Source organism: Plasmodium inui, assembly GCF_000524495.1.
Source record: "Plasmodium inui San Antonio 1 unplaced genomic scaffold supercont1.21, whole genome shotgun sequence".
Lineage (NCBI taxonomy): Eukaryota > Apicomplexa > Aconoidasida > Haemosporida > Plasmodiidae > Plasmodium > Plasmodium inui.
The window spans coordinates 380892-408310 of record NW_008481855.1 but is presented as its reverse complement, the minus strand read 5'-3'; the positions used below and the strand labels follow the sequence as shown (position 1 = coordinate 408310).

General features: G+C 35.3%; 5 protein-coding genes and 2 non-coding genes across 7 annotated transcripts in view; 3 read left to right on the top strand and 4 right to left on the bottom strand.

Moving 5' to 3' along the window:
* Nucleotides 1-1932: 1932 nt before the first annotated feature.
* C922_04317 (hypothetical protein) lies at nucleotides 1933-3669 on the bottom strand (the record flags this gene model as incomplete). The annotated part of the gene is made up of 2 exons (XM_008819900.1): nucleotides 1933-3270; nucleotides 3553-3669. 2 exons carry the CDS (start codon nucleotides 3667-3669, stop codon nucleotides 1933-1935), a joined length of 1455 nt encoding a protein of 484 aa, XP_008818122.1.
* A 2873-nt stretch (nucleotides 3670-6542) lies between these two features.
* On the top strand, nucleotides 6543-7081 carry C922_04316 (hypothetical protein; the record flags this gene model as incomplete). The annotated part of the gene is made up of 2 exons (XM_008819899.1): nucleotides 6543-6599; nucleotides 6809-7081. 2 exons carry the CDS (start codon nucleotides 6543-6545, stop codon nucleotides 7079-7081), a joined length of 330 nt encoding a protein of 109 aa, XP_008818121.1.
* A 1811-nt stretch (nucleotides 7082-8892) lies between these two features.
* C922_04315 (hypothetical protein) lies at nucleotides 8893-9466 on the bottom strand (the record flags this gene model as incomplete). Its single annotated transcript, XM_008819898.1, has 2 exons — nucleotides 8893-8973; nucleotides 9167-9466. The coding sequence occupies 2 exons, from the start codon at nucleotides 9464-9466 to the stop codon at nucleotides 8893-8895; spliced, it is 381 nt and encodes a 126-aa protein (XP_008818120.1).
* A 2456-nt stretch (nucleotides 9467-11922) lies between these two features.
* Nucleotides 11923-11994, top strand: C922_04314. Its single transcript has one exon. It is a non-coding gene; the product is annotated as a tRNA-Thr (tRNA).
* Nucleotides 11995-13085: 1091 nt separating this feature from the next.
* C922_04313 lies at nucleotides 13086-13158 on the bottom strand. The gene has a single exon. It is a non-coding gene; the product is annotated as a tRNA-Val (tRNA).
* Nucleotides 13159-16230: 3072 nt separating this feature from the next.
* C922_04312 (hypothetical protein) lies at nucleotides 16231-25305 on the top strand (the record flags this gene model as incomplete). The annotated part of the gene is made up of 1 exon (XM_008819897.1): nucleotides 16231-25305. The coding sequence occupies one exon, from the start codon at nucleotides 16231-16233 to the stop codon at nucleotides 25303-25305; it is 9075 nt and encodes a 3024-aa protein (XP_008818119.1).
* A 1614-nt stretch (nucleotides 25306-26919) lies between these two features.
* The window catches only part of C922_04311 (hypothetical protein), a gene marked incomplete at both ends in the record, with an annotated part of 902 nt that continues 402 nt past the window's right edge, over nucleotides 26920-27419 (bottom strand). The window contains 2 exons of the mRNA XM_008819896.1: nucleotides 26920-27075; nucleotides 27247-27387. Of these exons, the coding sequence (XP_008818118.1) occupies nucleotides 26920-27075; nucleotides 27247-27387 (297 nt within the window). The remainder of the gene's footprint in view (nucleotides 27076-27246; nucleotides 27388-27419) is intronic.

Here is a 27419-nt window from a genome sequence, read left to right as displayed (position 1 = left end):
AATAGAAAGTGTTACTGTGCTCCTTAACGAAGATATATATATACATGTGCCGAAAAAAGAAGACATAAAAAAAGGAGTCATAGCGTCTTGTTACGATAACAGGGCTTAGTTTTATGTTTATTAAGGAAAACTTATTTGATGGTTTTTTCCCCTCCAAGTAAACCTGTTAGAAATACGCATATTTGAAATTTTTTTTTTTTTTTTTTTTCTTGTTTGCAATTCACCTTTGGCTATGTTTTTCACTAAAAAAATGTACATGCATTTGAGTATCCCCAAGTTGCGAAAAAATATTTTACCTTTTTCTTCATTCTTTTCTTCTTTAGTTAAAGATAGATTCGTTTTCAATGCTAAGATGGATACCCGTACAGGGTAGTGTAGAATTAAACACTAGTTCGCATGGCTAAATGTTCTCAGGAATAGCTTCTGTAGATCCAATGAACTGAAAATGGAAATTCGCGTAGCATAACGTTAGACAACATCCTAAATAACTATCATTTTTTCTTTTTTTTCTTCCTGCCTTTTTTGCAAGCATAATAAAATATGTTATTGCAAATAGATAAAAAATAGACTCATATGACGTGAAATCATTTGAACCAGCCTTTTGCGCGATCCTCTTCATGCTGATTAAGAGTACAATCGGCGCATTTTTCGACATGGTTGCAGCTTCTCATGTACAAAAATGGGGAACTGTAAAAGCGAATTTAATTCCTAATCTCATTTGGCATTAAAGTTAACCATGCAGCGCACACACACATTAAATAACAAAACTGAGCATCTACGATATTAAATATGTATGCGGTATTCGAATGGAAGCCAATTCATAAACACACTTCCGTAAAAAGAGCGTTTGTCTTAAGGCGTGTATACATACCATTGAATATACATAGATATGTACATATAGTATATGTGCATATGGAGCGAAGAATACCTTCATCCTGCTCCTATTTAAGCTTCTAAATACACACAGCATGTTTTATAACTTCCTCTTAGGGATTATAAAAGCCATTAACTAAAGTTGTTTTATCATTATACTATGAAACATTGTGGTTCATCAATCATTGAAAGGCAATTTTAACATCTTGTTGTAATTTTCCAGGCAAATAAATCTATATATATATATATCTTATAAAAATGAAGCTCCTGAAAGAAATATAAATATATACATATATTATTGTATCATATTACCCCCTTGTGTATACACATCGCTGATTTATCTAATTCTAAGGCATCATACAACGGAAATCATTATGCGCAAAATGTATCGTGAAAATTAAACAGCAAAGATGTATAGTAAAAAGGCATACATAATAAGAAAAAAAAAGAAAAAAAATTTCAACGGCATCTGCTGTTTCGTAACAACAAAAAGATAAGGATACATCCATAATATTTATATATGCACATTATCGTTACTATGCTAAATTTACGATTTGAAGTATAGCGCATTGTCAAAGAACATGCGGGGGACATTGCATAAAGCGGCATCTATTGAGTCCATTTATATGTATTAAAATATATTGAGGGAAAAAGTTTTTTTCGTTTTTTAAAAATGTTAAGTTTTTCTCACATATGTTAATACGACTGTATCTACCCAATCATGCATACTATATATTTAACTGAAAAAAATAAGCGCTTTCATACGAGTCACACATGGCATATTTGTGGAATAATAAGTGTTTATATATAGCACGGAAAAACCCGCATTGTATTGCTATTTTACAGTCGAAAAAAGGGTAAGAATATGCTTAAATCAGAACGATTTAACTGTGTGCATACGCATGTAAGTGTATATTCGTGCATAAAGCTAAGGGTCCTGTCAGGTAAGAGTGTACAGATATATATATATATATACAATACACTATGCAATGTGTGCGATGTCTGCACCTAATATATATATAATATATATAACATATATTTATTTACAATATTATCTTCTTATAACAATTTAAATCCACGTAACAATTTTCCATTGATCACCGAATCGATGGTTTCTTTGCAGGTTTTTAAGTTTTCTTTAATAGTTTTCTGTACTTCCGAGATATCTTCCTTCTTGACTGGTATATTTTCACTGATCTTTTCGAATGTTTCTTTTATGGTTTGTTCAAAAGATGGGTCGTAATCTTGATCAATTTCGGTTAATTTGTCTACAATGACTTTTCTTAACTCATCGACAGTTGGTTTCATATCTTTCTCAATATCAGTTTTCACCTTAGATGCGAAATCTTCAATTTTATGTTTCACTTCAGCTTCAATTTCATTTCTTACTTTGCTTACAACATTCTCAATTTTTTTTACGTCTTCATCAATTTCGATGTTTAATTTGGATGCGAAGTCTTCAATTTTGGGTTTTACTTCCTTTTCAAGATCTTTAAATTTAGCTTTTACATCATCAATTTTGGGTTGAACATCTTTTTCGATATCTTTAATTTTATCAGCGAATTTATTCATGTTTGGAAGGACTTCTTTCTCGAGATCGGAAATTTTATCAGCAAATACTTGTACTTTGGGCTTTACTTCTTCTTGGATATCTTTTAATAACTTTTCTTTAATATCATCAAATTGGGGTTTAATTTCATTTTGGATGTCTTTTATGGCTGCAGCTAACTGATCAACTTTCGGTTTCATTCTCATTTCGAGTTCATTCAAATATTTCTCGGTAAGTTCATCACTCTTTGGTTTTACTTCCTTTTGGATATCCTTCAATTTGGTAACAAATTCATCTCTTAAATCTTCGTATTTTTTATGAAGGGACCATTCAGAGTCATCTAATTGATCAAGTACATCCTGAGCAACGTCATTAACAGTTGGAAAATCATTTCCTTCAGTGAAATTGAATTCCATGTCGATTATGTTGTTGCTACTTGATTCTTCATTTGTACCTAATTCTGAGAGATACTTTACAAATTCCTTTAGTTTATCTTCTAAACTATCTAATGCTGATCTTAAACTTTCTTGGTAATGCTTCTTAATTCTTTTCTTAATTGCTTCTATCTTTGGTTTCATATCTTCCTCGAAATTTTTCCTAATAGAAGTTGCGATTTCATCATATTTTGGTTTCACTTCCTTCTCGTATTGTTCACAAGCAGTGTCTACAAAACTGCCTATCATTCCTTCGAACACGCTTTTTTCGGCGGGTTCTTCTTCCTTTGTGGCGGCGTCGGCAGCATCGGAAGTGGCAGCTTCGGCGGCCTCAGCTAACATTCTGTTGAATTTTGTCTCATATGATGGGACCTGGTATCCATAGCTCTTGGTGCATGACCTCGTATATGAGTCCTAAAAAATTGGCATAGAAAAAGGAAGAGCAGAAAATGCACACATTGTGGGTGGCGTGTCCAGAGCAGATGCGTCTCCTTAACGATTACCCGTTGTACATTTTTTTTCACGCCAATAGCTCTCTTCCTCATCACATCAAGATAGGCATACCACACATACGTCGTACGTATTACGCGTAGCTATATGTATATATAAATATATCGTAATGCACAACAGGAAATCTAAATTCCCTTTTTTGCTTTTCTTTTCATATCCTCATTATTATAATCTCTTTTTCCTTACATTTTCGTAGTTTTGGAAGAAACAAGCTACAACGCAGGCAAAGGTGAAAACCTTCACGGTGAAAGGGAAGATGTTCATTTTACCGCTATTGTTATTGTATTTGCTTATAGGAGCCATTTTTTCTAAGGTAAAAATTATAATATCTAAAAATCGTTACGTAATAAGTCTTTCTCTATTATTTATGTTTACTTTTTAAATCAAAATTTTAAATAATTAATATCTTAAAATAAATAAAATTCTAAATGTTAAAATTTAGTAAAAGTAATCAATTCTGATCTCTAAATTGGTAACAAATTTTAAAAAAACTGTGTTATATTCTTTTATATTTCTTTTTAAATTTATCTTAAATTATTTTATTTTCTTCCTAAAGCTACAAGTATTTTTTCATTTATGCATGCAACAAAGTTAGGATAAAGAATGTATATATATTCAGTTTAATTAAAGAAAAATTCTATAAAATTATTATTTATGTTATGACGGTACTAATTTCCTAGCTTATAATCTAATTTTTGATTAATTCCTGAAAAGCAAATAAATAAATTATTACTTCATACTCAGTAGTTTCGAACATGCTAACCCTCTATCGTGTTTTTTTTTTTTTTTTTCCTTGAATAATTAGAATCCGCATATCTAAATATTCCCTGAACAAGAATGCAGTATATATATAGGGGCGCCATTTGGTGCTAAAAGGAACACAAATAAATTATTTATTTATTCTATTTTTTTATAATAATTTTTAAACAATATTTGTATAAAGAATTGAAATAATTCCACTTGTAAAATTTATGTAAATTCTAACTAATTAGACTTTCGTGTATTTGTACATTTGTACATTCTATGATTTATTTTATATTTTTATACGATTTTATAAACTTGAAATTCCAAGTATCAATGGAAGAAATGATATTATAAAAAATGGACAGTCCACGGAAAAAAATATAATTTATTTTTCTAAATATTTGCCAAGGGCAGGTTATTTAAGGAGTTACATATTTGATGAGCTAAAGTAATTATTCTATTTTTACAACATGTAAAATATATTCTCTTTTTTTTTTTTTTCTGTGCAACGTAAAAATATGCACCCCCCCTTTCTTTTCGAATCGGGCATAGTTTACATGTACGTACATTTCATGCAAGCTCTGTGTAGATGTTTCTTTTATACGTTCAATTGTGCACTCATAGCATTTTGTGCAAGCTATTTTTCATGTGCGTTAATGCCTCTTAGCACAATAGCGCATTAAATGTTCCCTAAATGAGAATATTACATCTTACGAAAGTTAGCCTTTACGAATTAGCACTGCCATTGTCGTCCCCCTAAGTCCCAATTGTCATCCTTACTATTACCATTACTGATTAGTGTTATGAAATAATTCGATATGGCAAAATTTTGCCATTTCAAAAAGCGCAAATCTTTCTTTCACTGCATGGGAAGTTCTTCGTTATGAAGGCACAAAAGTGTAATTTAAATGGTAGAAAAAAGATATGGAAATGGGAAAAAAAAAATAAAATAATGATAATAATAGCAATATTAATAATAATAGCAATAGTAATAATAAACAAATAAGGAACTCGTAAAAATAGTACCAGGATGGAAGACTTTTCCTCTGGTTGCTGAATTTGTAGTATACCTCAAGGCGGCATTCCTAATGTTCTTTAAAAAAAAAATATGTAAGAACTCACACCGCGCTACATATCACGCCTCCATATCTACGAAGTTGTGAGTTCTTAGAAATGGAATATTTCCAGCTGCTTTTTTAGAATCTAGGTTATGTGTCTTGTTTAATGGTATAACGAGCGAAGGAGCAATTTAATCGTTGCTTTTCTTCTATTAGCATCATATTTGTGTGTTGATATGTTAAGGTAAAAACTTAGTTTTTATGTTCTCGATAATGCCAAGGTGAACAATGCCAGCTACTGCCGTGGATAACAGCACGTGCGTATCCATATTATTATAACGAGCATCCCCCTTTTTTCTATATTCGTCGCATCAGCTCATTATAGTAGCTACACCATGGGGGGAATTAAAGAACACACCTTTGGGAGCAGCACACAATTTGTAATGTTAGAAAAGTCTTAGGAATGTTATTCTTTTACGATATTTTTGTTTTCCCTAGGTGTAAAAAATGGCAAATATTTTAGATAACCATGTCTATGGCGCGGCTTAGTATAAAAAAAAAATGTAACAAAATGATAATAAAAAAAATTCTGTTATCTATTCTGTAGCAAATAACGTTTCCTTTTTTGGAAAAAAATAATTGTCTCCTGGATAATTACTAATTATTTTATTCCGTAACATATTTTAACAAAATTAGCGCTGCTTCATTCATCCATGCATATGTCCATATGTACACAACGCTGCAGGGGCAGACAAACAGCAGAAAGCGACTCCACTGTCTGCTAAAATGGAGCATTTCCCATTTTCGTGTTTCTAAATGATAAAACTTAGAACAGTATTAAGTTCTTTCTTTATCTGTATTCCCTTTGGTGAAAGCGGCATGAATTTTAATCAACTGTAATTATGTGCATATATTTACATCTCCATTTTTCCTGCCCTTCTCAATAATGCATATTTTTTATATACCTTTACTTCAGCGATAATGAAAGTACAATTTTGCTGAACCGAAAATAAGAAATGGTGCAAATACGTCCTCTAAAAAGGAGTGAAAAAAAAATGATGTAGAAAAAAATGATGTGAAAAAAATTGTAGTGAAAAAAATGTAGTGAAAAAAATGTAGTGAAGAAAAATGTAGAGAAGAAAAATGTAGTGAAGAAAAATGTAGTAAAACAGAGTGTAGTGTAAAAAAAATAAAATAAAACCCCAATTGAGCTAAATTCAGGTTGAACAAATTTGTCGTCAAACTAAGTGCAGAACTGTCCTAAATTATTAAAACATGGGACATATTCGATTTACATATCTCCCCAAATAGGAAAAAAAAAAAAAAAAACAGGAAAGCAAATTGAAAAGACAAATCCCTAATGACCGTGCTACAATGGCCAAACTTCCAAGAGTGCATTACGGAGAACAGATGAATTTCCCCCTTTTCACAGTCAGCGGTGGAAAAGAACGCAACGAATGATGAATCGTCGCTTTTCCATTTTGTAATATGAACTTCATCCTAAACTAGCACTTCATCACTTTTTTTTCTCCCTCTTTTTAACGCATGCATTATTCGTTAAAATGGCCATTTGAAAAATATTTCCACTCTTTTCGTACCATTTCGTTCTCAATTCGTTTTTTCCATGCACAACAATCAAGGCAGAGAGGTCATCAGGTCCCGCCTTAAGTGAAGAAGACATAAACAAAATTTTGTCCATTAACCATATTGACAACTTTGATGAGTATCTGAAATTTATTAAGTTCAAATATGAAATGGTCGAAATAGCCAATGAACACTTTAAAAAAATCGGTAGCCAAGAAAGACGAGTTCTCCTAAAGTCCAAAGACATTTTAGTTAATGTTCTTAACGAAAATGCAAAACGCAATGAATTAAATATTTCACAAGAGCGTCTACAAGATACGGCTCAGTAGTTCCTCAATGAATTAAGAAGAATAAATGAAGTGAAAAGAATAGAACAAGAAATGCATGATGAAAAATGTGATTCTTACAGAAAGGAATATTATGAATATAGAGATAGACAATTTAATGCAGCGTTTGAAAATGCTCATATTAATTGGGCTAATAACGAATTAACAAAAAAATTTCATCCCTAATGGAAAAAAGTCAAGTCGAATTTATGGGTCGATTATTTTAATGATATTTTGCATACCCTAAAACTTAAGGATTACATGCTACGTGTCTCAATTCTGCATTTAAAAACTATTTCTAGTTCATGCAAAGAAATATATGATTCTTTAAAGGCCTCATTAATTCAAACATATAAAAATCCTTTCACACATGAGTACTACAAATTCCTGCATTTATCGATGAAGGAATGGAAAAAACAAAAGGAGAATCAACCATAGAAAAGGAAGTCATAGTAGTAAGTAATCCTCAACAAAAGAACAGACTTTTAAAAACTTCAGCACCAGGAACGAGTAAAGAAATATCACTTGACATACGTACTGACGATTAATTTAAAGTTATATGCCTGCTTATGTGCCTTTTATATGCGTCTCCTCAAGCCATATACACAAGTTGCACTGATCAAACGTGGTCCTGCGCCTATGGAAAGAGGAGCTAGTGCATTTTACTAACATCAGGGTGAACCCTAGTTTTGCGGAAATAGACAACAACATATTAAAGTAAGAAAAATGAGAGAAACGTATTTAATTTCGAAAAAAATTCTTACTCCCCATGAACGTAGGCACAAAATGTTCTACTTCTAACAGCACGATGTATCCCGGATTATTACACCATTCCTTCACCTTTTTTAGCATGAAAAAAAATGCACCAAAAATAAGCTCCGTTTTGTCATATATATGTATATACATATATATGCCCTCCCGTGCGTTATGTGCAATACTAATTTCATGCACTGACGTTTAATTTCTGCTCAATTTCAACAAACAATTCCATGACCCCCTTTTACTGTATAATAATTACCTGCTTTGTTTTTACACTTTTGAGTAAACGCCTTTATACCATGTTCAACTCATCCTTTTATGCTTACATGCATGTGGGGATAAAATAAAGACGACATCATTGCTCCTTCTGTCCTTCTTTTCTCATTTTGTTCTGACCGCTATTTTCAACATGTTAATAACCAAAAAATGAAGTTTTTCCTTACTATGCCAAACATGTGTGCAGTTTTCTATGCATGTGAGCACGCGCGTGTATGTTACGAACTAGCACCGCACTCCACTTTCAAAGCACATATAAACAGACCACCGTCCAAGTTCGCCCCCTTTTTACAGTTAACAAAAAAGCAAGCGAGTGTACAATTAGGTATACTTAAAAAGGGAAGTGAACGAAGTACTAAAAAAAAAGCGCAATTGAGTAAGCTCAGTTGGGCCTAAACTCTCCTTACACAAATGCGCAAAAATAAAAACACTTAACGTGATTCTCTACGAATGAATAACAACCTGAAACGTTTGTCATCATATTCTCGCTAATGCTTTTTTATGCTTTTTTTGATGTATTTATGTTCATGATTCTTCCGATTTTGGCTCTTTTCATAGTTGTCTCTGCTTCATTAATCCGGGACGCACTTCCATCAATTTGGCTCTTCATTCATCACACTTGAGATTTCTACTCTTTTGGAAACGTCAACCGAAGCGCAGTTATAATATGTTAAATCCTATAACACGTAGAAAAGAACCCTCCGCCCTCTTCATCATCCTCCTCCCGCCTGCACCAATAGCGCAATCGCGCCTACGAAAAAGGTGGCCCACTTTAATCCCTACATGGAAATACTTTCGGGTTGTAAGTGCATTAACCGGTGTGCTATGGAAACAAAGCCCAGTCCCTTCCGAATCATGTTCTGAAGTGTGAAAAAGAAAAAATGAAGTCATTTTACAAAAAGGTCACTAACTCCTACTGTTACTTTTCATTTGTAATCAATTATCCATGAATTAACAAATCATGGATGACGCAAACGAATCGCGAAGAGGACAAACGTATTCACATATTGATGCATTCAAATTCCCTCGCCATACGGAAAATTCAGGTCTTACCACTAAAAGGGAGTAGAAACAAATTAAAAGAACCAGAAATATATAGAATCTCACTTCCATAAATTTATTAGTACCGTTTACTTTTTTAATTTTCCTTCCGATTTGCCTTTTGCGTATATTCGCATCCTCCTTCTTGCCTACATGTGATGAGCACTTGTCTGCCTCGTCAAATAGCTTACTCTCATTTGTTATTTTGTGGGTGGAAAGATCATCGGATAAGAATTCTTTATGAATGTCTTCATTTTTTTCAAGAAAACTCTCTCCTTTCTTTCCTCTACTTTTGGCTCCTTTCCGTTCCATTTTGGGTGTACTTATATACTTTCCGTTTTTGAGATGATGTACAGTAGTTTTTGTTGTTCACCCTTGTGCAGTGCATAGGGTCATATGCGCCCACGTTCAAAGGTACAAATGCATATGCGTACATCAACGTGTTTACATGGACAGGTGGTTCCCCTCTTGTCGCGATGCCTTCCTGCCAACCCAACACTTTTCTTACAGCACTCGAAATCAGCGAAATGGCAAGTTTCTATATCGCTCAGTCAAAAGAAGACTATGAAAGGTGAATTGCTATATGTAGAAAAAAAAATGTATTGTTACTATCAACATTTAATTCGCCTTTATGCTTAGGCTACATTGAGAAGACCTCTTTGATGGCAAAATAAACGCACGAGATGCCAAAAGAAATAGCAAAACTCATTAAAGAAATAGTTAACAAACGTCCAACTGCAACTATTATAAGGCACTAATTTTTAAAATTGGAACTTCTTTTTTTCTACAGAGTTTATTAAAAAAAATCATAAGCGGTTAGAAAAATTAAAAGATCTCTAGAAACACCTGTTCATTTTCTACTTTCATTTGGTATATTGGCAATTTACGTATATGTCATCACTCACGTTCGCATAAAACAAGGGGAAGAATATTTTCAAAATGTTCAATCTTTTTAATTGGAGGGCTTGATTTTTAAACAGAAAAATATAGTAATATGAAGAAGAGAGAGAAAAAAAAAAAATCATATTTTATCATTATAAAATATACTACAACGGGGTAGCAAGAAAAGGGTTTTTAAAAATAACGATTTCTTATTACTTAAAAAAAAGAAAAGAAAAAGATTTATTCTGGCGCTACAAAACACGAATTATGTGTTCAACTCTAAAACACATAACGTCAAAATGCTTAGTACTTCAAAAAAAAAAAAAAGAAAAAAGGAAGAATCAATAAAAAACTGCTCTACAGCCATTAATCTTTTCTTATTGCAGCCTTCGAGTGCACATTGGGATTACTAATTAAAGTGTTTTTTTCATTTCGAAATTAAAAATTTCTGCTTGTAAAACAGCAGACCTGCGACAAAAATAGAGGGCCAAAGTTTATTACAAGCCTTTTGATATATTTTTTTTTCTCACTTCTGTTGGTTATTTTTTAGTCCGCCGAATCAGCGTTTCTCATGTCCTCAGATTTATTTATCACCATTCCAAATGTAAAATGATAAATAACTGTTGCAGCACAGCAGAATTAAAACTGCCCTATTGGCGAGAATATCAGTTTCTGTTTTTTTAAACATTGAACATATAGAGGATTATTAAACATACCACATCACACAATGGGTATAGACATATGTACATTCACTTATGTATACCTAATCGCCATTTGTCACCTTAGTGAAGACGATTTTGACTGTTACCACTGACTGTGATTATTCTTTCCACGTGATTTTCATTCGCCCGGTTTTTAACCTGCTATGCCCGTCAGCATACGCGCTACGTTGCACATTCCTATTATATTATCCCTTGTAAAGGCTTAAAAGAATGCTTCAAAGAAGACGTTAAATAAATATATTTCTGTCCATATGAACAAATGTATGCAAATAAGCAGAAAAATTATGACCCTCTATACAATGGCATATGAACCATAAATGTTAACTCCTCTCATTAGAGCTTGTGAAAATTTTCACTTACCAACTGCAACGAGACATCCAAAGAAAAAAATAAAAGGTTAACATCTCCAAATGATTAGAATTGGCAAAGATTTATATCACCATTCCTCTGACGGGTTTTCTATCTGATATGCACTCACACACGTAGGATTCATTTGCCCCATCAACGTGCACATGGGTTAATTAATTCGTACCTATTCGTAACAGACAAATGCACGCTTAATTTTTCCAAAAAAAAATAAAAATAAGAAAGTAGAAGTAAAAAGGGATATGCATTTACACACACACGCACCTGCAATGCGATGCAAAACACTTAATTATGGAGCATCTTAGCAGCTTCAGGTCAATTTTTTTTGCTACAAAACGGGGAATGTATTTTCTAGATAAAATGCAACTGTGACATGAGTGTGTTCTATAAATGCTCTTCACCAAGTTGATATTCTTCTGAACATAAAAACGGCGAAATATTTTTTCTTTAAATAAGCAAATTGTCAGCTTAACACTTAAAAAAATTGCATACCAAAGAAGTCAACTTATGCAAAAAAAAAAAAAATGCCACTTCCGCATTTTTGAGGTGCCAATATTTTGTTAATTTTAACAAATACAAAGTAATGAAAAGAATGAATTCTCAAATCTCCCTTTAAAAAGGGGGACAAAGACGTACATAATGCTGAATTATTTTATTTTGTTTATTTATTATTTTCTTTTTTCTTTTTTCTTTTTTTTGTGCCTGAATACATGAAGATTAACCCAATGTAGCTGCAACTTTTCTGTTTACTTACTCCTGGTGAAGGATAATAGTAAAAAAGGATCAAAATACACTATTGCCACCTTAGCACAGTGGCAGTGCGTTGGTCTTGTAAACCAAAGGTCGGGAGTTCGATCCTCCCAGGTGGCTATTTTTCCTGCTAAAAGAATTAAATAGTTGTTAAGTTTATTAATAAATAGGAGGAATCTTTTTTTATTTAAACGAGAGCAAAAAAAAAATTTAGTCACCCTTTAACGCAAAATTATTCCTGTATTATTTTAATAAAATGGAGCAATTATGGCTCGATTCCTCACAAAGATGTATAGCTTATTTTATAACATTTTTTTATATAACCACCAGTTAGTATTCACCTTTTTAACATTTCATATTTTAACGCAGCGCTTCAAAGATGGATATCATCACGCTCGTAAAGTAGAAACAATAAGGATGTTCTCCAATGTGGACCTGTTTTTTTCTTTTCTTTTTAACCACTGTGTGTTTAATTCTTTCCACTACTTATGTATCACCACACGTTTGAAGTCTTCCTTTTAGCTAACTGTAAAAAATCCTCACGGGGTTCAAAAGAGTAATTTAAAAGGATATGTCCTGTCAATACATAATTGAGTACCTACAAAGAAATGCTTATATGTATATATACGTGCGTGCGTGTGCACATTATATTTGTGTTAAATGAATAAATTCCAGTTAAAAGGAGTACGACGTGATTAATATTCGTCCCTTCAAAGGCACAAAGATACGTAACCAAATATAGCCCTTTATCCCCACGCCTATAACACACAAATGGGTTCTAAAGATGGATACAAATGCATACATATTGATATACAATGTGCATACATATCGATACGCATATATACACCTTTTCAACCTTCCTTGCGCAAACCCATTCGTGAAGTACCACCCGACAAAAACGTGACGCGCAATTTTAAGTCATAATTTGGAAATATTCTTTATATAAGGAGCCATCCAAATAAATAAATTGCTTCTCGCTTTTGAATTAGGAAAAAAATGTATACCAATTTAACTCCCCTGAAGGAGCGACAAATCGCATACTTGGAAAAACTGATTTTTCCACATGTTGACACTTCTTAAACCAATATGAAAAAGTGAAAATTTTCATTGTGATTTTTTGCATTTGTTTTGCTTGTTATATATGATGTAACCGTTAATCGTATTTTGTTAATTTTAGGAAAATGTAAATTTAAAATGGAAGAAAAATTAAGTACGGGCACCGAGGATCGAACTCGGGATCTCCTGCGTGTAAAGCAGGCGTCATAACCACTAGACCATGCCCGCATGACAAGTTAATGGTTGCTTCCTTAATAAAAATGGTATTCAACTACTTCATTTATTCTCCCCTTCTATGGGCAACTATTTTTCCATCGCAGGTTTACTCCTGTTTCCAGGAATAGGTTGCTGCAGAAAGTGCATAAATACAACATATTACAGCATTATCAAAATTAATTTTTTCCCCCTTACGGCGGGTATCATCATATTCGTAGAAACTTCACCACAATAGGAAAGAACTCACTTTAAAAAAAAACGAAAAGTTGTTTTGTCAATAAAACCATCTCTTGTTTGAAGATTCTACAGGATCCTCCGTATACGATAGAGAGGAACGGATTAATTTACATGGTTATGCCGTTTTTACTCCTTTTTTTGGAATGGCTACACCATTTTATATGCGCAGGTAAAAGAATAATTTGCTCTTTTCTGTTAACAAATTCTCCCTTCGTGCGAATGTATTCGCCATGGAGCAAAAAAAAAAATAATAAAATAAGGCTTACGTCAATAGCACATTTAATTTTAGTGGAACACCTTTAAGAGAACTGAAGAATTTTATTTTTCCCTCCAAAAAGGCATTAAACTAATATTAACAAAGCAAGCATGTTATCTCATATAAGTGTAGGGGTGGGCCATAACAGATTCATATTTGTCTTAGGTTTATAACAAAAGGAGGAATTGCTCTTATAAGGAGCATCTTCCCTTCTCCACCTCTGCTGTGTGGAGATAGTTTTATTTGAAACGTCAATATAGAAACTTGCTGATTTTATTGATATGCAGTCACATCGCCCCTTCATTGCACGGCAGTGGGGGGGCATACTTATGTGATCATACCAGTTAGCGATGTTTACTTCATTATGTGAAACTTAAAACGTATGCTCTTTTGTGGTTCATCGAATGTAGGGCCTTTATGTGTTTGTATATGCCCAGCGTAACAAGGCACAACTGATTTTGAGGGGAATGCGAAGCGAAACGTTAATTGGTTTTATAAAATTTTTCCTACAAAAGTGTGTGCCCATAAATTACAGCTCTATTCTTATCATCGAAATAATGCCATAAATGTTTTCTTTTCTCTTTAAATGCACATTGGGCGATGGATGTAATTGATTCTTTAAAATTTTTCCACCTCGCAAGCTATGCTTGAAAAAAAAAAGTGCTTCTGGTGTGGGTATCATTCGCACACCTTTTCGAGGCATACGTATTTTCTTCTGTGTGGAATATGTGCATATAAATCTGCATACATCCATGTGCACATACGCAGGCGCAGCATTTTGACTCTTTCCTTTTTTTCTCTTTCCACAAAAATATGTCGTAGACGACTTCGAGGGCTAGTAAAATTCGCCACGCGTGTTATGTTTTTCCCTCAAAATTTTTGGCATACATTTGAAAGCATTCACATTTGGTTTATATGCACAGGTTCCCGCACCCCTCCGGCCCAGTATGTGGACGATAAAATATACATATTTACGCGTACAGTCATGCAAATCACTTAACTGTGCAAATAAAAAGGGGAGAACTTCAACAAAAGGAACATTCCGCTCCTTTTAATTTTATGATGATTTTTTCTTTTTTTTCATGGTTTTTCTTCCGCCTCTTCGCCTTATGTTTCCTTTCCTTTGCTTTTTTTACGATTTTTACACAAATTATAACAGCGTAACGAATAATTCTGAAAAATGGAGGCAGTACGTTGATAAAGTTCCTACTAGTGGGGATAAAGGAAAGTCCTTTCATCCTATGTGAATTTACACCATTAATTATTCTGGGGGGCTTATTTTATTTTTTTTCTGTTTGGGGGAGTGGCTTAAACAACGCAAAAAACTGGGTAAAAAAAAAGGTCCCCGCAATGTGTAAATAAAATGGGAATATCGCATGGTGAAAATAAGGTAAAAGAAAATTGCAATTTTAACTTGCAGCTTTAAATTTGCCATCACGAATTTGTAATTTTGAACGTTCAATTCTGAAGTTCAGCTTTTAGGTTTGCCCTTTCCCTTTTTTTTTCCCATTTTAATTTCTCCTCCTGTAATTTCTGTTTATTTATTTCTTTTCTTTTCCGCTTTTTTCACACGTTATGCGATATGGCCTTTTTTTTTAAAAACACTTTTTAAAAATTGTAAAAAAAAAATCTGTCAAGCAGAACGAAGGGAAACGCGTGAAGGAAGAAAATCGCTCAACTGGTTTCATCACATTACACAATTTTTAATTGTTCAGTTTTTTATTTTGTAATTTAATTTTATTTAATTCACTTCCCCCATTTTTTCTTTCTTTTTCTGCCCATAAAGTGAAAAAGTACAATTAAGCATATGGGTCTTATATCATTTTTAAGTGCTGGAAATGTTCGAATGTGAAAGAGATATCTATAAGGAGGGACTGCAACTCCTCGTAAGCATATCATACACGTATACTTATGTACGTACATTTGAATGTACACGTAGAAAGGGTTTAATTTTTGTTTTTCATTTTTGTAAATTTTACACCAAATTGTTTTCACCACATGTGCCGTGAATGAGGCCAACGTGTAAGCGGCACGTACAAACACGTACTTGTGTGCTTTTGTACACACGTACACACTATATGAATGGCCTTACACATATATATATGAGCTTATACGTGCATACCTATTTATTCACGAATTGTCGAAATGTATGTGCGGGGGAAATGGGCAAATTTCTGTACTCGTGAATAAAATGTACCATTATAATCACATGTAGTTGTTTTTTCCCGTCAATCGCCTTTTTTTTCATTTCTTTTTGTCTTCACACACTGTTTTTTTTTTTTCCAACATACATAAAATAATCACCGCAGTTAATCATACAACCTTCTTACACCTGGCTAAAATTATGAACAACAGAAAGCATGTGCTTAAAATATTAAACACATAGATGCATATACATATACATTTGCACCGAGTCGTACTTAAATGTGTCCCCATTTTCGACGAAAAAATCAAGCACTTCTGTTATGCAAACATTTGCTCATTCGAAATTAAAGAAGTGGTCAAAGAACCAAAATATAGAAACTTGCAATAGAACAAAATAAACGGAAAAGGGGTACTCAACATATAGAGAAGGACAAGAAAAAAAAAAAATGGGTAGAGACATCAAAGAATTTTACAATTTAAGGCATCGATATTTGGATAAAAGGAAAGAGACAAATTTAAATATTTTAAAAAGTACTATAAATAAAATAACGTGCAATAATGATGTAGCAGTTACAAATGCACCCGCCCATTTACGTGAAAATAAAGATGAATGCAACAAGAATGCGGCAACAAGAGTTCATAAAGTAAAGGCGCAAAGGAAGACCACTGGGTTCATGAAGAACCATGAATCTGCTGAACCCAGTGGGAGGAAGAAGGACAGGATTAAACACAAAAGCGAAGAGGAAGGCAGCGACAAAATTGGCAAAATCAGCAAAATGGTCAAAATAGCCAAAATTGATAAAGGCGATAAAAGGGGCTTGAACGATGCAAAAAGGGCGAACAAGGGACCGGAGGGACCAAGCAACCACAAAACATATCACAAAGGTAAAAAATGCCAATTGCACAAATCGGAAAAGTACAAAAAGCACGACGCAGGCTGCAATGACCAACACACAGGCGAATGTGAAATCATCAAAAACACGAATGAAACAGACACTTGTACAGACTTTTACGTGGAAAATTCAAACAATCCATCAGCCTATCACCATAATGATAACAAATTGAGTAGCCACTGGGGCTCTACCTCGAATAAGGCACATGTGCACCCCGTTGAAGAAGAAAAAAACAACAATTTAAAGACAAGTAACGTGAATAATTGCCAAATGAAAAACGTGTACGACGTTTTGGATAAAAATTTTGGTTTCATCTCCTGCACTATTAATAGTAACGTAGCTAACACGAGAGGCGACACCAGTAGCATAACTCAAAGTAACTACAGACGTAAGCATAAGCAACAAAATTACAGTCATGCCACATCTAATATTTGCGACAACAGGAATTATCACGAGAATGTGGCGCACGCAACAATAAGTTGTGACTCAGTAAATGCAAATTTAAATGTAAAAAATGATGATCATGCCAAAGGTGGTAATTCCTACTATAATGAAAAATGTGATTATGATGTCGTGAAAAATATATTCGAGGGGGGGCCCCAAATGAATAAAGGCTACCACAATAGTAAGTCCCCTTTCACCGATGGAAACCATTTATCCGTCATGGAGAATACCCACGCGTTTGGGGACTACAATGTGATAAATAAAAGAATCCATATAAAAGAAAAAAAAAATGTGCTTAACATATATAAAGTGTTCTTTCCAAAGGACTGTCCAGTCAATCTGGTAATAAGCAAAAAAAATATGGACAAGAACTATCATCACCCTGCATTTCTTAATAAAAAAATAATCGAACTAACAGATACATACACACACTGTGCAGAGATGACGCACCATGGAACCAATGACACACGTGATAAACCTATGGACAGTAAGCTCCAAATGTATAAAAGCATTTATAGGTACTACTGCGATAGGGGCCAAATTAGTAATAGTCAAAATGTCAAGGGAATAATCACTTGCGAGGACAGCGGGGAACAAAATAGCAATCACGTTAGTGTGAACACCTCTGAAAAGAATCACACAAATCGAACTCAGGAATTTTTCGACGATGAACATAAGTCGAATGTCGCCCTCACAAAATGCCTTTCGAGTAAGAACTCTGAGAAAGGAGAGAAAAGCAGGGGCACCAGCAACAGTGGCAGCGAGGATCACAACACGAATTATCGTACGCACAATGGAAACGACGCTGGAGATGCCTACAGCAGTAGCCACAACAGCGGAAATAATGACAGCTACTACGGTCATAACTGCAACCGTAGCAACAATGCGAAAAATGGCAGTGACGACGATGACAGTAATGGCAGTGACGATGACAAGAATGGCCGGGACGATAACAAGAATGGTCGGGACCATGACAAAAATGCAAGTGACGATGACAAAAACGATAGCGACGATGAAAAGAACGAAAGCGAAGATGACAGAAACGAAAGTGACCGCGACCATAACCAATTTGATCTAAAAGGGAGACCCCATCGGGATAGCTCCAGAATTTCCCACAAGGATGTCAACCCAGATTACCGCGAACAACAGATCGAGAAGAGCAAATTCTATTCCAAAGAAGCACAACATGGGGAACTAAGCAACCTGCACGAGGAAATGCTGACCAAGCACATCAACAGTTCAGGAGATTTACTCAAAGAATTACATATGCAGAAAAATGAAAAGGAAAAAAGCCCAAATAATAAATACGTAGAGGAAAATAGCTACGTAAGAAGTGATGACATAACCCTACCCATTAATCATTTCCTGAAAAAGAAAAAAACCTGTAATTGGAATATAGAACATTACGAAATGCTCCACTCGTTAAATGATATAATATGTGAAGTGAAAAAAGAAAGCAGCTCGTTTATAAATAATTATAAGAATCAGGAGATGGTCATAGACAATAATAACAGCACACTAAAGAGCAAAATTGATACCACCCTTTTCAGCAGCATAAACAAGAATGGTAATTTCTCCAACGGTATTCACCTCCCAACCTATGCAGATAGCAATATGAGAAAAAAATATAATGCGAAATATGTCAATAATAATATGCATCAGCACAAACTTGGCAACAAGAGTGAATTAAATATAAAACATACTTCCCATTTAGGGCCTAGGAACAGCAATGATCATGACCCCGAGATGGAAGGCTCCTCTGGTTATGGCTGCAACAGTTACAGAAGTAACCAAATTGACCATATCCACGATAACAGAGCCAAGTGCAGCGAATACGATTGTGATAAACAGCCCTTTAGAAATAATAGAAGCCCTATAAGATGCAGAAGAATAAGCAACTTCAAAAGGTACAACATGAGGACGGAGAACATACACGTAGAAATTTCCACTAATAAGCCAACCCTCCAATGCGACGAGAACTTCAAGACGGCTCGAACCGACCCCTTCAAATACAACAGTCAATTCCTCCATAAGAATAAACTAAAAGGAAACAGTTATTCCAAACAGGTACTGTTAAAAAACGTGGGACACAAAGTAGACAGCGAATTCGTGCAAATTAGGAAAAAGGAAAACATGAGCACACACACAGATCCCTTTAACGACCACGCCAAAACGGAAGAAATATGTGTGGAAGAAAATCCGAATGGTAAAAATAGCTTAATAAATAAAGATATCTACAATAATTTTAAAGGAACAGAAACTTCGAATGCAGTTCCATATGCAAAACACAACGAAGGGAGCAATACCCCCTTCGACAGTTCTATGAATTCCTATTTTTATCTAAAAAATGAGTTACACGAACTAGATGACATTCACACATCCATATCGAACGACATCAAAGCGAACGGACAGTGGTCCCAGAGGAGGAACCTGCCAACGAGCCTGCCAACGAAGGCTGTGGAGAGCCCACAAAAAGATACTCCATACAGCAACACCCCTAGTAACGCGCATCAACCCCTGAGTCACCATCACGAAGTGAGCAAAGTGAGTAGAAATAACACAGAAAAGAAGATGAACAGAGAAATGGTAACGAAAGGATATCTAGATAGAAACCACAATTTCCGTCAGTACAACCAATACGCAGATAATTACATAGTCCTAGAGGACAGCGTGGAAGATGTAACTTACGAGACTGAAGATGCAAATGAAGAAATGGGTGCTAACAGAAGTAGCACCACGAACATCACGAAAAATGTAAATCCATTTTTAACAAAATGTTATAATGAACAAAATGATTATGAATACATCGAGGACGACAGCTCCGTGTATATCGTAAATAACCACCAACCTGATCAGAAAGTCCCTTACCCAATAATCAACCCTGGCCAGGCGACGAGTGACAAAATGAACGGTGTGGACTGTGCCCCCGCGCGCACATTGAACGGAGGTGACTTCCTAAACACAAAAGACGCACATGGATTTTTCCCCAACCGGGAAAACAACAGCGGAATTTGTACAGTGGAGGATGATGATGTCATTGAAGTAATTCCTAGCGAAGTGAAAGTCACCAATGCTAGTCTCGCTTCGGATAATTATAGCCAACAAAGTGGCGGTCCCAGCTGTAACGAAGGCGACAAAGGAAGCCACTGCGAAAGAGGAAACTGCGATGGAAAGAAGAAACATACCAACTCTGCGGAACTTCCCAATAGTCGCAAAACTCTTGGGAGCAACTACCTCACGAGAAGCAAATCCAGCCATGTTATCCAGCACAACTATTCAGATCATAGCATTGATTCCATCTATGATCGAAGAGGGAGCGGACTATATGAATACGACTCAGTAATGGGTAGGAAAAAATTGAGAAAACACGGGAGACAAAAAATAACACAAAAGGCGACAGAGAAAAAGCGAAAAATCAGATCATTAAATGATATAGCTATGAATTACTCCGTTGAAGGCCCAAAGTTAGCAAGAGGGAAACGGAGGAAAAGAGGTTTCACATTTAGGAAAAACAACATGAACATCACCGCGATCAGTAACGGAAGTGACAAAACAAGCGAAGGTACAAACATGAACAGAAGTAACCACGACATCTGTAACCCGAATAGAGATATATTTAACTACGAAAATATGGAAGATGACCCCTTCGACATGACGAACGAAGAAATTCATCATAGCGAAATTTGCAGCGGTGACATAAATTATGAACAAAGCAATATAAATCCATATAGACAGAGAATCGGGGCAGCAGATTACAACGGAACAATCATCGCATCAGCTGATATGAAAGGCAGTAATTTAAGCTCCATAGACTATTACAGAAATTATGACTCCGTTCAATGTGTGAAAGAGGATTTACTAAAAAATGAAAAGTTCCCATTTATCTTTTACGATTCGAATATACGAAATTTGGTAATATACTACAAGGATGATTGCAGTGACGAAATTAAATGCAAATATTTTTCCGCCCAACGATTTGGGCACGCAACAGCCAAAAAAATTGCCCTAAACTTTCTAAGGTCCCTAGGAATCAATCCAGATCACCTAGAAAATAATAAAGTATTTTCCTATGAAAAGGACTCTAAAAGTAAGCTATTCAACATGGAAAGAGGAAAGACATATGTGGACAAAGAACAAAACTCAAATATTAATCTTATATATGATATGAAAAAGAGAAACGTAGTCGTCTCATGGATTAACAAAGTGAAAGGATATAGCTTCAGGAAATTCTCAACACAAAGATTCGGATTCGATGTTGCCCTATGCCTGTCCATTGATTTCTATAAAAATTTAGGAGGAGAAAAAGAAGAAGAGGAAATACGAAATTATATTAATAAAGTCAATTCAAATTTTAAGAGCATTCGAATATTAACAAATAAAAGAAAAAAAAGAAATTTAAAAGGAAAAATCATAGATTCCAGAACCGAATTTATGGAACTAAATTCCAATAGCTACGAAAATATGTATGATAATACTTCCCTGTCCTACATCTATTTTAGTAACATAAAATACAATATAGAGAATCTAAAAAATAAGAGTATGCAAAAAGGAACAAGTGCCAACACACAAATGAATAAGTACGTCAATTTGTTTTACATAACCGATCAATTTTATGAAATATTCGAATGCAAATTAAAGAACATACACTTGGAACAAGTAAAAATGACAAAAGTTTATCAGTATGATTTCTTCTTAAATAAAACCTTCTATTTTTTATATCTGAAATATTTAGAAAATGTCAAATTAGCCCTGTGCGATGAAAACGTCCACAACTTCGCAACCATGTGTCAGCAAATTAAATCGTGCAAATCGTGGACCGTGCAGTCATACCATAACGTGCAAAGCGCAAGGGATGACCAGTATGCTAGTGACTCTCCCATCAACTACTTTCAATTGGTGGACTTCTACTGCGATAGCGATATTCTTATGAACTGCACCAATGGGAATATTAACTATTTCATAAGTAAGATGGACTATTACAGGGACGAAGACATCCTGATCAAAGGCTACTACACCGCAGATGACACCAAACTGTATGACATGTTTTTCCTTTCTAGTGGTCGTAAAGGGGGATTGGAGGAGGACACCTTTTTGGCAGACCTAAACAGCAAGACGTACAACGACATTGTGTACCACGAGAGGATATACAATAACAGGCTGTACAAGAACGGAAACCACCACAGCGAGCTGTACCCAGGGGGACTAATCCATGCAAAAAAGACCAACAGAAGAACAACGATAAATAAAAGCGCCGAAAGAGGAAAATCCTTCCAGGACTACCACGTTTATTACAAGAGTGGAAACAAGTTTGGAAGCAGTAATGCCAATCCTAACGATGATGGCAACAACTGCAACTGCCGTAGTAATAACTTCCGCTACATGAACAGCAACAGCAGCGGTAGGAAATACAAAAACTCCTACAGCCATTTCGACAACACTGACGACGACGACGATGTGTGGGTTTCTAACGAGACGAGAAAAGGCACCAGAAAGAGAAGAAGAATGTGCAAACATAGAAAGAGGAGCAAAACTAAGGGAAAAGAAGACCATGATACTATATCAAAAAGAAACTCCATTATGAGTACTAAAAAAAGTGAGAGCTTTTATGAAGACCAGAACGAACAGGAAATGCTACCAAACCAAGCAAGTAGCTACAAACAAGTTAGTAAAGCAGCGAATAAAATGAGAAATATATCCACCGGAAGAGGAAAAAATAAAGACGTTCACAGAGGAGCGAGCAAGAAAACCGCGAGGGGAACCAACAAACGGATGCATAAGAGGACTCTTAAAAACGCCAGAAAGGGTGTTACCAAAGGAGGCACCAGAGGAATCAACAGAGGAAACCACACAGGGCGACATAACATGAACTATTTAAAAAATAAAAAATTTTCATCAACGAATAAAAATATAAGCAACTTACTTACCAAAGGGAGGAAATATATTCTCTGCTACAACTATATGGGGAAGATCCAGGTGAAGGTGTTCCGTGCTGACATATATGGCTCCATGACGGCTCAGAAAAAATCAGTTGCATTTTTACAGCAAGTTAGGAGAGATCTAAAAAGTGAGGGTAAGATTTTATACAGTGAGAGTGACAGCAAAACCGCATATGACATAACAACGTCGCTAATGGAGTCAGCGCTGTTAAATCCGTATTACCAGGACGGTACTGCGTTGAATAATAACATCCAGTGTGCCGATCACCCATCTCATGAGAACAACACTGTTGTCAAACAAACGAGGAGGAGGAAACGCAAAAAAGGAGAAGACGCATTGGAAGAAGTATCTGAAATGGCCGTAGCGCTGCAGGCAGAGCATCTCGAATGGAAGACCCACTTCGCGCAGGAAGAGACAAAACAGGAGGACGCAGAACAGCAGACCTATCAGCCGAGCCAGCGTGGGGCGCAGAAATGTTCTCGGGGCAGAACAATCATTGGAAGGAGCAAAGAAAACGAGCTGATCTCTCAATTGAACGCGCAGTTAAGCTCCCAAATGAACACCCGAATGAACGCTCAAATCAGTGACGAACATGCACCTGCGAACAACTACCAAAAGAGGAAGCTAAGGAATTCCTCGGATTACCAAAACATACACAGCTTTTACGAAAGTCAAGACAATAATGAAGACGTATCGATGTTCCGAATTCAGAATTGTGAAGATGATATGGGTAACCCTAATGACCCCATCATTATTTCCGAAAGTTCCATGAAATCATATTCATCCAATGAGGAACTTCATAGCGCACTAGACACGCAGAATAAGGAATACAACACAAAGGATGAGGAATATGAAAAAGGCATTTTTGCAGAACCCGTTAAAAAGAACTCAAACGGAAGTGACACTCCATTAAATGAATACATAAACAACACCACAAGGGAAGAAGGGAAACATTTTGATCATAACAAAAGGATGAATTCTTTGAAGAAGGCAGCTTCGATAAGTTGCACAAACAGGTATAGTGACGCAACGGAATATGAAATAAGCATCGCGTTAAGTAACAAAAGGGAGCATCTTAACAGCACCATAAGGAGCAACAGCGAAGATGAAAAGGGTAAAGATTTTTCTCAGATAAATAAAAACGAACATTTGAGCCTACTGTTGGGGAAAGACGAAACCCAAGATAGCAGTAACGTCGCGATTACGAAACATATCAACTTAAGTAGCCATAAAAGGATTGCCATAGAAGATGTACAAAAAGGAAAAATAAACACATTCAATTGCTTCAACAAATTAAGTTCTGAACAGAAAGTAGTCAAGGGATACTTAACTCTAAGGAAAGAAAAAACCATTACACCAAATGTAAAAAGGGTGTACGCTTTATACGATTTATACAATAAAATTATTAATGAATGTGATTACGCAGATTTCTTATCACAAAATAGCTCACGGAACATACTCAAAAATAGGAAGGCTGATCCAAATTATGGTCCAGGTAGTGATCCAAATGATGACCTCATTCGCGAGGAGGGTGACGATCCAAATGACAACCCACTTGACGATTTTTCCCCTTACAACAAACGCATAATAATGAAAAGTGGCAAAACAGTACGGACGAACAGGAATCGCATGCCAAGGATAAGGCGTAATCAAGACGGATTAGCCAATAAGGAAGTGGTCAATAAAAGCGAATGTCGCGATGCGGTCACTTTTCCAAAGGAAAGGGAAGCAAAGGAAGAAAGGGGAACCGCAACTGGAAGCGACCCACGCGAAGACGCCGAAATGAAAAATTTTTTAAAAAGTGGAGAAACGCTTAGCAGCAGTAACTCTGCGTGCTCCCCGCGAAATTTCAAAAATGACTGGAGCGGGCTAGTCAAGTATAACACTGCAAAAGGTGTAGTTAAAATCCCCAAAATATGCATCCACAAATTAGCTAGAAAAAAAGGGTTCAGCAAACTGACGTGCATTATTTACAGAGGAAAGGGGGAATTCGTTTCTTATTTCCTAGAACGGAGCAACAAAAAAATTAATAACAGAAACATGGTGCAAAATGAAAATAAGAAGGACAAGATTACGGAACCGAACATGCCCTTTAAGGTTAACGAAAAAAATGACTGTGCTAAGTTAAATACATACCGGTGTAGCACTGGTGCGAATGCAGCTAAAGAACAGCCTACACAATCGAACAAGAAATATTATTTAAGAGAAAAGCAAAGCAACCTCTTATCAGGAAATGCTTTGTTTTAAAAATTTAACCTATCTTAAAAGATAGATAAAAAAAAAAATTGAAAAACTTTTGCAATGGAACATTACAATTACGCACATTTTGCAACTTATGAAATCAATTTTTCGAATGTCTCATTCGCGAATTATCCCTTTAGTTTGATTTAGTGTATATACGCGTGCACATATTTTGTTCTCATCCTCTGTCATGACGTTTCTATGTTAATAATTCCTCTTATCCTTTTTTTTTTTCCCACGCATATTTTTCGCGTCATCTATAATTAAAAAAATGCACATTATGAGCGTCAGGAAAGATTTTTCCCTAGGTTAATTTTAAAGTACCCCCAGATTTTGGTAAGTGCTACTTATGAAAATGAAGCATAGAATAAATTATTTAACACACCCTGCATGCATATGTGTGAATAGTTCTAATTCATCCTTTATTATCCACATGACTTCTTTTTTTTCTTTTTCCTTTTGATGCCTGCCGGTTTACCTTTATCCTACATGTAGTTATTTCCTTAACCACCGTTTACTTTGTTTGCCATTTTTTATGCTGCTTTTTTACCTGGCGTAAACGAATACCCATTTGTGCACATTCACATAAATACATTCCCACAAATTAACGAAGTGCGTGCCTAAATCTTCACCTTTTCAGTGTTCACAACTTTCTAATATTAACACAACGTATGAGATCCTCATGTGGGTTATGTAGCATAATAAATTTACTCCTTGTCACTTTCCACTTTTTTATTTTTTAATTCACAAATTTTACCATTTTTTAATATGACTTTTTAACTATAGTAGTAACTTTTACCTATAATGATCTAACAACACGGGGAAATATTCACCAGACTTTTTAATCTCAGCCATCGCGTTGGCGGCACCCAAATGAGCTCAACGTTTTGAGTGCATATATACTGAAAAAAAATACCCTAATTAGAATATCCCTAAATTTTATTACCCCTTTTTCCGCCTCCATTTTACACATGTCGAACAGTTTAAAAGCGGCTCTTTTTGGTCCTTTACTTGGGGGTTGTAATGCTCAAAGTGCGCACGACTTCCACTAACCAATTAGGAATACCGCTCACTGAATAACTGCGCACCTTCTTTTTATGATAAAGTGTGAACAGACTCAAAGTTGAAAAAAAAAAAAAAAGAGACAAGCATTTTTATTATCGGTATATTCACCTTTCCCATTTTGCCAATAATCTTAACCTGACTAGTCAGAACTGGAGCACGCGGAGGAAGAGAACAACAATGTTGAATTTCACCTCACGAGCATTCCTCCAAAAAAGTTGTGCTTTGCTTACTCTTCCCACAATTATCTCCCCATTATGTTTACCCCATTGTGCGTTATATTCATATGCCCAGCCGCAATACACAATATAGTAAAATATAGAGTGACAGAATCTTAAAATTGAATGCCCGCAAAACTAACTCGTGCTTACGTGTCTTAATTTTTTTTATTCTTTTTATGCCAGCTATTGTGACACAATGTGCAAGTACATACGGGGTGTATTTTAAAAGGAAAAAAAAAGGTGTTAGCACCTCATAAGATTAATTAAAAGCTTTTCTCAAACATAACCATGAAAAAAAAAAAAAAAATTTGCCAAAGAAAAGGTGTTTTATTATCACCTAGAAAGAAACGCTGGCTCCCTCCGAATTTCCTTTACTCACAAACATATCCTTCTTCATCGTTTTGACTTGCAACGAACTCGATCCCTGTGGCAAAACGCTCACTGCATCAACTCCATCTAGGTGGAAAGGCACACCGACGCTGAGGGGCACAACCTGCCATTTTGTAATAGGATGGAAAAATCGGAGAGAATGAACAGTGTAAGTATGCTGTTCATTTGTGAAGAAGCAAGCGAATACACATAGGCGCTCTGCCTTAATTCCCTCACGTAGAATGCATCTCCCAAATGACAACAAATTTGTGTTTCTCCAATTCTCAAGGCTTACATTGTTCCCTTTTAAAAAATAGACATTCACTTTTATCGGGAAAGTGTCATTAAAGTGGGCCAGTAAAGTCACTTCTCCCTTGATGTCCTTCGCCTCTTTGATGAACTGGCAAAGCCCCGAATAAAATAGCTTCTTGTCAGACTGCAAAGGAAAAAGGGGAAAAAAGGGACATA